This window comes from Chrysochloris asiatica, unplaced genomic scaffold, assembly GCF_000296735.1.
Source record: "Chrysochloris asiatica unplaced genomic scaffold, ChrAsi1.0 scaffold00061, whole genome shotgun sequence".
NCBI lineage: Eukaryota > Metazoa > Chordata > Mammalia > Afrosoricida > Chrysochloridae > Chrysochloris > Chrysochloris asiatica.
Genome location: NW_006408579.1, coordinates 13,160,439 through 13,172,849, shown reverse-complemented (window position 1 = coordinate 13,172,849; position 12,411 = coordinate 13,160,439). Strand labels below are relative to the sequence as shown.

At 39.9% G+C, this 12,411-nt stretch overlaps 1 protein-coding gene and 1 pseudogene across 1 annotated transcript in view; one reads left to right on the top strand and one right to left on the bottom strand.

Moving 5' to 3' along the window:
* The window catches only part of WDR52 (WD repeat domain 52), a 158,110-nt gene that overhangs the window by 90,480 nt on the left and 55,219 nt on the right, over positions 1 to 12,411 (bottom strand). Inside the window, exons 15-16 of the mRNA XM_006864205.1 lie at positions 7,343 to 7,504; positions 5,936 to 6,172 (exon numbers count right to left, since the gene is read on the bottom strand). Of these exons, the coding sequence (XP_006864267.1) occupies positions 5,936 to 6,172; positions 7,343 to 7,504 (399 nt within the window). The remainder of the gene's footprint in view (positions 1 to 5,935; positions 6,173 to 7,342; positions 7,505 to 12,411) is intronic.
* On the top strand, positions 7,998 to 10,723 carry LOC102835204 (annotated as a pseudogene).

Below are 12,411 nucleotides of genomic sequence, written 5' to 3'. Positions count from 1 at the left end.
GAGTGTCGCCTTCTCCCCAGATGGCTCCTGGTTTGCTTGGTCTCAAGGACACTGCATTGTCAAGCTGATTCCCTAGCCGCTGGAAGAACAGTTTACCCCGAAAGGGTTGGAAGCCAAAAGCTAAAGCAGCAAAAATGACCCCAGGGCGAGGCAGCCCCAAAGAGAAGACCCTGGACTGTGATCAGATTGTCTGGGGCCTGGCCTTCAGCCCTGGGCCCTCTCCCCCCAGTAGGAGGCTCTGGGCACGCCACCATCCCCAGGTGCCAGACATGTCATGCCTGATCCTTGCCACGGGACTCAACGATGGGCAGATCAAGATTTGGGAGGTGCAGACAGGGTTCCTGCTTCTGAACCTTTCTGGCCACCAAGATGTCGTGAGAGATCTGAGCTTCACACCTAGTGGCAGTCTGATTCTGGTGTCTGCATCTCGGGATAAGACTCTTCGCCTCTGGGACCTGAATAAACACGGTAAACAGATCCAGGTGTTATCTGGCCACCTACAGTGGGTGTACTGCTGCTCCATGTCTCCGGACTGCAGCATGCTGTGTTCTGCAGCGGGAGAGAAGTCTTTCTCTGGAGCATGCGGTCTTACACATTAATTCGGAAGCTGGAGGGCCACCAAAGCAGTGTTGTCTCTTGTGACTTCTCACCTGACTCGGCCTTGCTTGTCACTGCTTCTTATGATACCAACGTGATCATGTGGGACCCCTACACCGGCGAGAGACTGCGATCACTCCGCCACACCCAGCTAGAGCCTCCCATGGATGACAGTGACGTCCACATCAGCTCACTGAGATCTGTCTGCTTCTCTCCTGAAGGCTTGTACCTTGCCACAGTGGCGGATGATAGACTCCTCAGGATCTGGGCCCTGGAACTGAAAACTCCCATTACATTTGCTCCCATGACCAATGGTCTTTGCTGCACCTTTTTTCCACATGGTGGAGTGATCACCACAGGGACAAGAGATGGCCACGTCCAGTTCTGGACAGCCCCTCGGGTCCTCTCATCACTGAAGCACTTGTGCTGGAAAGCTCTCCGTAGTTTCCTGACAACTTACCAAGTCCTCGCACTGCCAATACCCAAGAGTTCCTCACATACAGGACTTTCTAAGCAATGCTGCTCAGAGGCTTAAGGTGCTCTTTCTCGCAGGCTAAGGCCTCCTGGCTGAAAGTAGCTGGAATAGTGGGCCAGGCATCTGGTCTAGGGTTGAAACACAAATTCTGTTTGGGATTGTGACTAGAATGTAGCAAAACCAGATGCCAGCGGATCAATCCTGCCTGAGTTTTTCTCTCTGACCTGTGAAAGGTAGTCCTGGAGTAGATTCCAGCCCCCTAAGTCTGAGTCCACTCACACACAGCAACGCTGGACTCTTTCTTATCCTTTTGATTCTAAGTGCAGTTATTGATGTTGTTCTGATAATAAAGTAACGGCCCAGTAGCCTCTCTGTAGTGGCAGAGTTTAAGTTCCCTCATCAGGAAAGGATGACTTCTGCCCTGGTCAATGCTGCCATTCTCAAGTACAGCAGGAACTGTAAACAAGTTAAACACATTCTGTCCTGCTGTGGTCAGCTGCTTTCCTATTGACCAGTGCTTTCCTTTCTCTGGCGTCCCCCTGACCAACAGACCACAGGATTCAGGGAGCCGTTTGGTGTATTAGCTGAAATAATTACAGGTGAATCATGGGGTGTGCTCTTGCCTGATAAAGACACTATTACTACCTCTTAACAGTGGTGTGCATGTGCAAGGTTTAACACATTTGTGTAAGATTACAAAAGGATGTATTCTCAACTGCATGCCCTTTAAATGGCTGCTGACCTTTCAGTTGTTTGCTATTAATTAGCATATTTATTTGTATTTTCTCAACAGATGTTAAGGTACAACTGTGTTGTTTTCAATGATATCTAAAAACCAGAGTCCTGAAGGCCAAAAAAAAGAAGATGGAAGGGATATATAAAATCACTGTATTAAAAATAATCAGTTAATGCTCAACCATTTCAGGAGGTAGCATATGACCAATAACCAATGAGTATCAACTAAGAAGTTCAAGCTGCACTGCAGGCATTAGAACAAAGCTCCAGGAATTGACAGAATTATCAACAGAGTTGTTTCCACAAACTGATTAAGCACAGCAAGCACTCACTAGTCTATACCAAGAAACTTAGAAGACAGCTACCTGAAAACCAATGGGAGAGATCCATAGAATCTCCCATTACAAAGAAAGGTGACCCTACAGGATGTAAATGTTATTGAACAATATCATTTTATCATATACAAGTAAAATTTTGTTGATGATCTATCAAAAACTGTTATACCTGAACAAGAAGTTTTTGGAAATTCAAGCTTGATTCAGAAAACAATGAAGAACAATGTCAGATGGATCTTGGCTGAAACCAAAGAATATCACAAAGATGTTTATTTGACACTTAATGACTATACAGTGGCATTTGACTGTGAATTATTACAAATTACAGATAACACTAAGAAGCTCTAGTAGCATAGTGGTTACGAATCTGGCTGTTCACCGCAAGGTCAGCAGTCTGAAACTACCAGCCATTCTGCAGGAGAAAGACGAGGCTTTCTACCCCTGTAAAGATTTACAGCCTCGGAAACGCTGTGCAGGGTCGCTATGAGTCAGAACTGACTCCACAGCACACAACAACAACAACATAGATAACACTAAAAACAACAGGAATTCCAGTACACTTCATTGTGCACAGGAGAAATCTGTACATAGACCAAGAGGCGGTTGTTCAAACAGAACAAGGGATATTGAATGGTTCAAAACCAGGGTTGTATCCTTCCACCATAGTTATTCAAAGCAAGTAGTTGGAGAAGCTGGATTATATGAAGAATGGAGCATGAGGACTGCAAGAAGATTCATTAACAACTTCCAATATGTAGATGACACAACCTTGCTTGTTGAAAGTGAAGAGGACCTGAAGCACTTACTGATTAAGAGAAAAGAACAGAGAGCCTTCAGTATGAATTACAACTGAAGGTTAAGAAAACAGAAGTCCTCACAATTGGACCAAATAAACAATAATATGATAAATGGAGAAAAGATTGATGTTGTCAAGGATCTCAGTTTACTTAGATCCATAATCAATGCTCATGGAAACAGTATTTTTAGTTGTCTCAGATGCATGTGAAAGCTGCCAGAAGAACAAACAAATCTGTCTTAAAAGAAATACAGTCAGAAAGCCCCTTAGAAGTGAGGCTGGCAAGACTTGATCTCACTTACGGTGCACATGTTATCAGCAGGGACCAGTCCTTGGACAAGAACATCATGTTTGATAAAGTAGAGAGTCGTCAAAAAAGAGGAACACCCTCAACAAGATGGACTGACACAGTAACTGCAACCCATGTTGGACTCAAACATAACAATTTTGAGGAAGGTACAGGACTGAGCAGTGTTTTGTTCTGTTGTGCACAGGGTCACTATGAGTTGGAGCTGACTTGATGGGACCCAACAACAAACAGTTTACCCAATAAAACCCCATAAATGTGAGTACTGCCTTTGAATTCTGTGTGGCCGTTGCAATGGATTATTGAACCCAGCAGAGAAGTAGATTTTTGTTGGAAGGATGGTGGTGTCAGAATAGGATAAATGAAGTCAGAGGGTGGAGTCATGTCTCACCCCCACCTCATAGGAATCAGCCTTGAGCTGATGTGAAATTTGATTCTCCTTCTTCCTAGTGTTACCGGAGCAAGTCAGACACTGTTTCCATGTCATTTTTGTAAATCTTTACAAAAGCAGGCTGCCACATCCTTCTCCCATAGAGAAACTGGTGGGTATGAATGCTAACCTTTTTGTTAGTAGTCAGCACTTAACCACAGTGCCACCAAAGCTTCTTACAAAGTAAGTTGTTGTTGTTGGGTACCATTGAGTCGGGTACTGACTCAGCGACCCTGTGTACAACAGAACAAAATACTGTCCGGTCCTGGGCCAACCTCACAATCGTTGCTACACTTGAGCCCACTGATGCTGCCACATTGCCAATCCATCTCACCAGAGGTTTCTTCTTTTTCTCTGACCCTCCACCACAAACAAAACCAAGTTACCAAGTTGAATTTGAATTTCAAATAAACAAAAAATATGTTTAAGTATAAATATGTACCATGTTCCATTTATTTGCCAAGTCTAAAGATAAGCACTAAATAAGTTTGCTGAATAAATGAATAATTTTTGCATTTATGTTTTCAGGACAGTGAACTTTATTTCATTATAATTGCAGTTATTTGTTTTTGTGCCTCTCTCCTTCATGATATAAAGAAACTTCCTGAGGGCATGAACTATGTCTTCTTTATTCCTTTACCCCTTAAGCTTTACATAAGAGTAGACATCAATAATTGTTTTTTTTCAAAATACATAAAGTAAGGGGCTGTGTGCTGACGGCCGGGGAGCAGGAGTGTGGGGTGTACCCTTTGGGTGTTTGATGATGCATGCAGGAGATTGTGATCATTGCAATGAAACAAAGTATGATAGGATGAATGTACAGATAATGTTCACCCATGTAAACTAACACATAATTCACACAAAAAATACATAAAATACAAGCACTAATAAATGAGTTACAGAGTGTCTCTACCATGACTTCCCATCCTTCATGCATCAAAGGATAGATTTCTAGGAAAAGTCAAAGAGGGGAGGAGCCCACCCTCATCACTTTTTATGGTAACAGTCTACTGTTACTTCCACTATTTTCCTTAATGGTGGTTGTGGTTATGTGCCATGGAGTCAGTTCCGACTCATAGGGACCCTGTACAGGGTTTCTGAGGCTGTGAATCTTTACGGGAGCAGAACGCCTCATCTTTCTCCCGCGGAACAGCTGGTAGTTTCGAACTGCTGATCTTGCGGCTCGCAGCCCGATTCGTAACCACTACGCTACCAGAGCTCCTTAGACCTGGACCCATGATAAATTAGTAATGACCTTTCACATATGTTTTATGTCAATTATTATTTTGGGTGATGGAATTGAAAATTGTTACTAATTTTGTAATAAAGGAAGCTTTGCTTTGCCATACAGAGAAAAAAATACTCTATGATAGGACTAGAAAACATATCATTAAAAATACACATTGTGACAGTCTCTGGTACTTATTTCCCAATATCCATTTTCCCTTCTTCCTCATTGGACACACCCTAATTTAGTTCTGGTGTGGCGCTATAGGATAAGCAATAGACAGCTAACCACAAGATTGGCAGTTCAAACCCACCAGCTGCTCCTTGGAAATCCTATACAAGGTCTCTGTGAGCCAGAACCAACTCACTGGTACTTAACAACAACCATTTTGTTCAGGACTGCAAGGTGCCCATTTACAAACACTCACCTTCCTAGACTTTTGTTTACAGTATTTTTTCATATACCCTCCACATTTATTTGCTAACTGCTCCCTCCCCTCCCACCTTCGTGGATTTTCATTAGCCACTGTTATGTCAATTTTTCTATATGATGCTATTAAAAATTATTTGCATAGCACATTTACAAAAGTACCTTGCAGGAGGGGAAGAGGAAAAGTGGTTGGCAAACAAATGTTGAAAGCACTAGTTATTTGCAAATAATAAATGACAGCCACATGGCACAGCTCTCAATTAAGAGATGTGAGCAAAAGTCTACTTTTAATTTCAAAATTAGAAAAACAACAGACTAAGAAGGCGAATATTTGACTCTTACCCTTTGACCTGCCTGGGTTATGAATGCTGATTATACATGCTAACAGATATAACAAGTGGATATATTAAAAAAATGTTAATTAAGATAGTATATAAACAACTGTAACTCACAGTCATTCATCAAAACTCACACTTTCAACAGTAGTTAATAAATTAAGTCTTGCCATAAGAGTAAGAAAGTAAGAATGTTCTGGAAAGCAGTGACTATAAATTATACAGGAATAGGACTGAGATAAAAATTAACTATTGTAACATAACTCACCAAAGAAACCCAGAACTTCCCTGGTCCAGAGTAAAATCCACAGAGGATTTGACAGGGAGTTGATGGAACGAAGATTTCTGGTAACGGCTCCTCTTCCTCTGCCTGCTCTGTCTGCTCCTCCTGAAATACTTTTTCTCCTTCTTCTCCCAGCTCTTCTATTAGTTGCTTCCTCCTTTTCTCCCTTTCTTTCTCCTTCAATTCCATTTGTTTCTTTCTCTTTTCAATTTCTATAAGTCTCTTTTTTAAAAGAGACATTAGGAAGATGTAACAACACCTGTAACTTACATTCATTAATTTATACTTTGGGTGAAGCACAGTGAAAAAAGAAAAAATATATACAAAAACTCACAGCTCTAATATAACAAATACTCAGAAGTAATCATCAATTTGGGGAAGTATTTTTAACTATTAAGACGTTCAAATCGTTGGAATGGCCATCATTTCTTTTAATTCCCATTGATCCTCGCTTTATAGAACTATTTAGTCATTCTTTCTCCAAATAAAGAAGCTAAATACAGTTACTCTAAGATCTTATCGGAGTCCTGGTGTGGTGCTGTGGGTTAATGCATCAGACTGCAAAGTAATTTGAACCACAAGGTAGGCAGTTCAAGCTTACCAGCTGCTCCTTAGAAACCCTATACAGGGTCACTATGGGTCAGAATCGATTCGAAGGCACTTAACAACAACAAGATCTTATCACTGTTAGGCAAACTGAAATAATCCACAAGGAGAGTTGCTTCCAACTTTAGTAATACTAGGATTTAGGCCCTCGGCCCTCATCACCTATCCACTGTCCATTTCAAAGACTACATACACAGGCCTCCCTTCTTCATTCTATTTATCCTTCAGAATTGTCTTCTGAATATATATGATCTCATCATATTGGTGCCGCCTTCCTCAAAAACTCACAATGTTCCCAATGATCTAGGAGTTAAATTGAAACATCTTGGCGGGCATTGAAGAGCACCATGGCTAACATCTTGGCAGGCTAGACTCCTGTCACATCCCTCAACAAATTGCAGCCCTTCACTTCACTAGACCATTCTTCATTTCCTAAAGACACTGAAAGCTCTCACAACTCTGCCTTCCCTTGGCCTGCAGTGTTTTCCTCTCCCTTTCCATCCTCTCAAAATCCTTCCCAAGTTTAACACCCTGATATCATTGATGTACAGCTTTCACCTCCCCCTTTCCCATCAGAATCCTATTTCCTTTCTTTTGTACACCCCTAAGATTATTTTCTTTGAATACTGCTATTTATTTACTTCTAAAACAACAAGATTATTTGCTCCTTAAGGTCAAGGACTATATATTTTTCTTCTTTGTAATCCCCAACACACAACAGGATATTTTATATTCTAAAGAAAAAAAAAAAAAAATAGAAACTACTGCTTCAAGGATATCTCATACCAGAATCTTAGACTTGACACTTGTGAAGTGGAAACATTTTATGTTCATGTCTTTAATTTCATAGGAAACTCTATCATGATCCTCCACATCCTCCTTTATGGTTGGAGTTGGAGCTTCAAGAACATAGCCATTCTCACAGAGAATCAGCAAAGTACTGTCAGGCTTTAAAACAAAACAAAAAAGATAAACAAATACACACATACACAAAGATTATGTTTATCATTTACATTTAGGCAAATTTTTAGAAGCTTAGTTCAAAAGATTTTAAATTACAGAAAAGAAAATTGTGACATATTTTCAAAAGATATTTAATCCCTATCATTAATAAATCAAGCTAAGATTTTGCTGTATTAAAAATTAAGTTTTGTAGATACCATAACATCTTTCAGAAACAAAACTATGGTTCTAGAGTTTTTAGACAAAAAAAAAAGGAGACTGTTGAAGGTAAGATTGGAAGGTTTGTTTTCTCAGCAGTAGACATGGCATACAGAGCCCCAAATAAATGGAACTTTTCAGCTCTCATTGAACACACCAATGGCTTTCCAAAACTTGCTTCCCTCGCAACAGAAAACCTGGAGGCAGCAGCAGTTACAAGAAATGAGTAAGCAAACATATCTGGGATAGGGCTAATTGCCTGTAATTACACTCAGGATACATGACAGAGGTAGGGAAAGGCATACAAAGTAGTACCTTCATTAAATACCACCTCCAAGAGCTCTACCAACCTGTTGAAAGTCCCTGTTTCACAAACTTTTCCCAACACTCTACAAACAGCTACATCAGTGTTCCTTAGCAAGTCTGCACAGACTCAGCGTTGTTGCTGCTAGGTGCCGTTAAGTCAGTTCCAACTCATTGCAGCCCTACATACAACAGAACAAACCACTGCCCTGGCCTGTGCCAACCTCACCTCACAGTTGTTGCTATGCTGAGTCCATTGCTGCTGCTACTGTTCCAATCCACTCTATTAGGGGGTCTTCCTCTTTTTCACTGACCCTCCACTTTACCAAGCATGATACCATTCTCTAGGGACTGGCCCCACCTGCTAATATGTCCGCTGTGTGAGAGACAAAGTCTTACCATCCTGGTTTCTAAGGAGCATTCTGACTATACTTCTTCTACTACAGATTTGTTTTTTCTTATGACAGTCAATGTTACTTTTAATATTTTCCTCCAACACCATAGCTCAAATGCATCAATTCTTCTATGGTCTTCCTTATTCACTGTCCAAGTTTTGCATGCATATGAGACTATTAAAAGTACCATGGCTTGGGTCAGGCACACCTCAGTCCTCAAACTGACCGTCGTCACTCTTGAACACTTTAAAGAGGTCTTTCCAGCAGATTTGTCTAATGCAATACATTTGATTTCAATGTTTTATTTTTTCAAAAGTTTAACCCAGTTGCCAAGATTACTGCAGACAAATGATCATTTTGGATCACATTTATATACTTCAAAATTCCACACTTCCCTCTAGCTGAGATAAAGTGTCAGAACTATTTAGAAACTGTTATTAGTGATAAAATGACTCAGAGTAAAAGTACTGATGGTATTCTTCTAAACGAAGAATAATGAGAGAAATGGGGAAGCTGTAGACATAAGTTTATTGTGAAGTCTACTGAGTACGTTCTCTGACCTTCAGGTATATAAAGATCCATTTGAATTGAAATTTTTGGAAGAAGCTAGCTGCTTATATGCTGGAGAAAGTCAAAGATTAATTCAAGAAAGAAAGGTTCCAGAATATCTTAACCATGTAAGTTTGAAGAAGGAGACTGAGCAATTACATATTTAGACCACAATATACAGAAACCACTAGTTGCTTATGTGGATAAATGACTATTGGGAGAACATTGAGCAGCAATTCTACAGAAAGGGCTTGATCACTTCCTTGAAGAAAACACAGTATTTTTTCAGTTTCATATACGATTACACATAGAACATTTATCAATGGTCAGTCAGGTAAAAGGTGGTCAGTAGATACTACTGCAGCACTGAAGTGAATACATCAAGACTCTTAGAATAATAGTTATCAATCTTCAAAAAGTTAAATACATGGTGCAAGAACGCCTCAATTTTAAGAATAAAGTGGACCACATCATAAAAGTGTGCTTTCAGTAAAATGAAAATTTTATTAACTCAATGAAGGAATCATTTGAAAGGTTAATCAACAAGTGATGAAATAAGCCTGCAGAACTGATCACCAAATATGTTGATTCAAAGTTAAGAGTGGGTAATCAAGAAGCAAGAGATGAAGAACTGGAGAGAATCCTTCACAAAATTATGATATTCAAGGTAAAGATTTCTTTGAAGCATTTTATATATATAAGATTTAGCAAAAAGGCTCCTTGGGAAAAGTGCTTTGGTGGTTCCTGAAAAATCTATGTTGCCAAAATTAAAATACGAATGTGGTGCTGCTTTTACCGGCAAACTAGAAAGCATGTTCAAGGACGTGGAACTTTCAAAAGGCATCGTGCTTCATGTTAAGCAATATGTGCAGAATCAGAGTGATCCAGTCTCCATAGATCTAACAGTAGATAACCTTACAATAGGGTACAGGCCAACACACACACACCTATGGGAGTCCACTGAACATCAGGAAGTATTTAAGAGATTTTATCTCTGAAAGATCAGTCAGTGCAAACTTCAATGGCAAACTATTAATGCTGTTTTAATAGCAGAGTTCAAAGAAGGAAAGAAGGAGTTCCATGTATCCCTTTTCCAGACATTAGTGCTTCTCATGTTCAGTGCAGGGATGAAGAAATAAAACGAGACTATTGAAATAGGGAACAGTGAATTACAAAGAACATTACAGTCTCTGGTTTGTGGTAAAGCACATGTACTGATTAAAAGTACAAAAGGAAAGGAGGTAGAAGATGGAGCCAAATTAATTTTTAATGGGGAGTTCAAGCACAAGTTGTTGACAATAAACATCAATCAAATTTAGATGAAAGAACCCATTGAGGAACATGTTGTTGTTGTTAAGTGCCATTGAGTCAGTCCCGACTCAGCGACCCTGTATAAGGTTTCTAAGGAATAGCTGGTGAGCTCAAACCACGAACCTTGTGAGCAGCACCAAAATAGTGCTTCAAGACGGGATGTGCAAACCCTGGAGTTAGAAAATCACAAAAGGAAGAACATACTCAGCATTTCAGGAAGCTGAAGGAACTAAAGAAAAAATTCAAGCCTCAACTTGCCATATTGAAGGATTTTATGGACAAAGTATTGAATGATGCAGAATACATCCAAAGAAGATAGAAGGAGTTATCCAAAAAGGCTATTAAAATATGCCTTCCTTTTCTAATTATTTAATCTATGTGAGGCCAAATTTCTTTATAACAGGTAGTCCCTGACTTACAACTGGATTCGTTTCTGATGACCCTATAAGTCAGTTCCATCATAAGTCTGATACAAGATGAATACGTCATGTTTGTTGTTGTTGGTTTTCATTATTACTGGTTTTATTATCAGTATCTCTATAAATCTGATCTTTATTTGTTTTGAGAATTGGCAACATTATATATAAATGTAAAGATATATTTTAATACATAGATATATAAAACTATACAAATCAGTTTTTAAAAAATAAGCAGTTGTAAGTGTAGAGTTCAATGTAACTCAACTAAGTTAGGGACTACCAATACTTCAATCCTAACAACATACTAAAAGGAAATAATTCTTTGTTGGTTACCAGGGGTGGGAGGGAGGTGATGGTAGAGTACAGGTTAGGGGATAGTCACTTCATAGCTCAGCTCAGGTGTTGGGAAGGGCAATACACATGAATGGGGTAGGAGTGGGAGAACAAGGAAGATGGGGTACACTTAGGTAGGTTTGCATGGGCTAAATGGGACAGAGATAAATGGTGGTATATACTCAACCTTGGAACAACAGGGCTTTGTGATACAGGAATCGAAGCATAATCTGAATGGGTAAAAGAGAGGAAATAATGTTAAGATTCTTGATTGTCTTATGAATACTGGTTTTCCTTGACTGCTATTGTAAAATAGACACTTGAGTGGGATAGAAAGGAATGTCGGGAAACACGATTACAGAAAGCTTCTAAGCCAGTCTTCAGCCTATAACTGATTGTAATACCTAAAAGGGGTTCTAAAATTTGCCCAGTGAAACAGGCTTCTTGTGGAGCTTTTGTAGTGTATAGGAACTTAGGTGGAATACTGAGTCCCACCCAGAACCTTCTTAGGTAGGACGTTCCCACTTTATAAAGGACATGCAGACCAACATGGAGCGGCTAGAGAAACAGAAGATATACTTCTTAAAAGAAAGATCAGCAGAAAAACAAAACAATAAAAAAAAAACAAAAAACAGAAGACTGTTTGGCTATTACAAGAACAAGCAAGCTGTTTGCGTGGGAGCCATCAAGTCCCTTCTGGATAAACCCCCTTCCAAGACTGAAACTCAAAGGGAACACATGAGCAGGCATGTAAGCTCACTGGTGACCTCATTGGTCTACTTTTGAATGGAAGTGGGGGAAAGGCAGTAAATGAAGACATGCGCCAAGTTGAACCATGTTCCTTACACTTCTGTCGAACTTGAGTTGAAAGAACAAAAAGGAAGGGCTGGTTGGTCCGAAGTTTGGTGAGACCTGAGAACACCTGAGCTCATGGTGAACTAAAGCTGAGTGAAACGTCCAGCTAATATGATGTGGGGGGAGGCACACAAGAATGCCCAAAGTTGCAGATAGCACCCATTTGACCTAGCTTTGATGGCTTGATGATCAGAACTCTACTTGAGGAAGATAAAGAAGTTTGATACAGGAAGTAAGTATAAACTGCTATAATTTGATGAACTTGACCTTTACTTATGGATGTAGTAGCTCAAAATACCAACGGAGAGGGAAGGAGTCTTCACATTGAGGATCAAGCCTATCTCCTCAGTACACAGAGTTGATAGGGACGGGCAACTTAGACATTGGCTACCTAAAATGGGGGCAGGCTATAAAGGCAAGAAATGGCTGGTTTACAAGTTTTCAAGAGTGAATTTAGTTTCAGAGTATGTGGGGGAAGGTAGAATCCCTACTGAATAGTTTTCATCTTGTCTAGATAGGTCTGATGAAA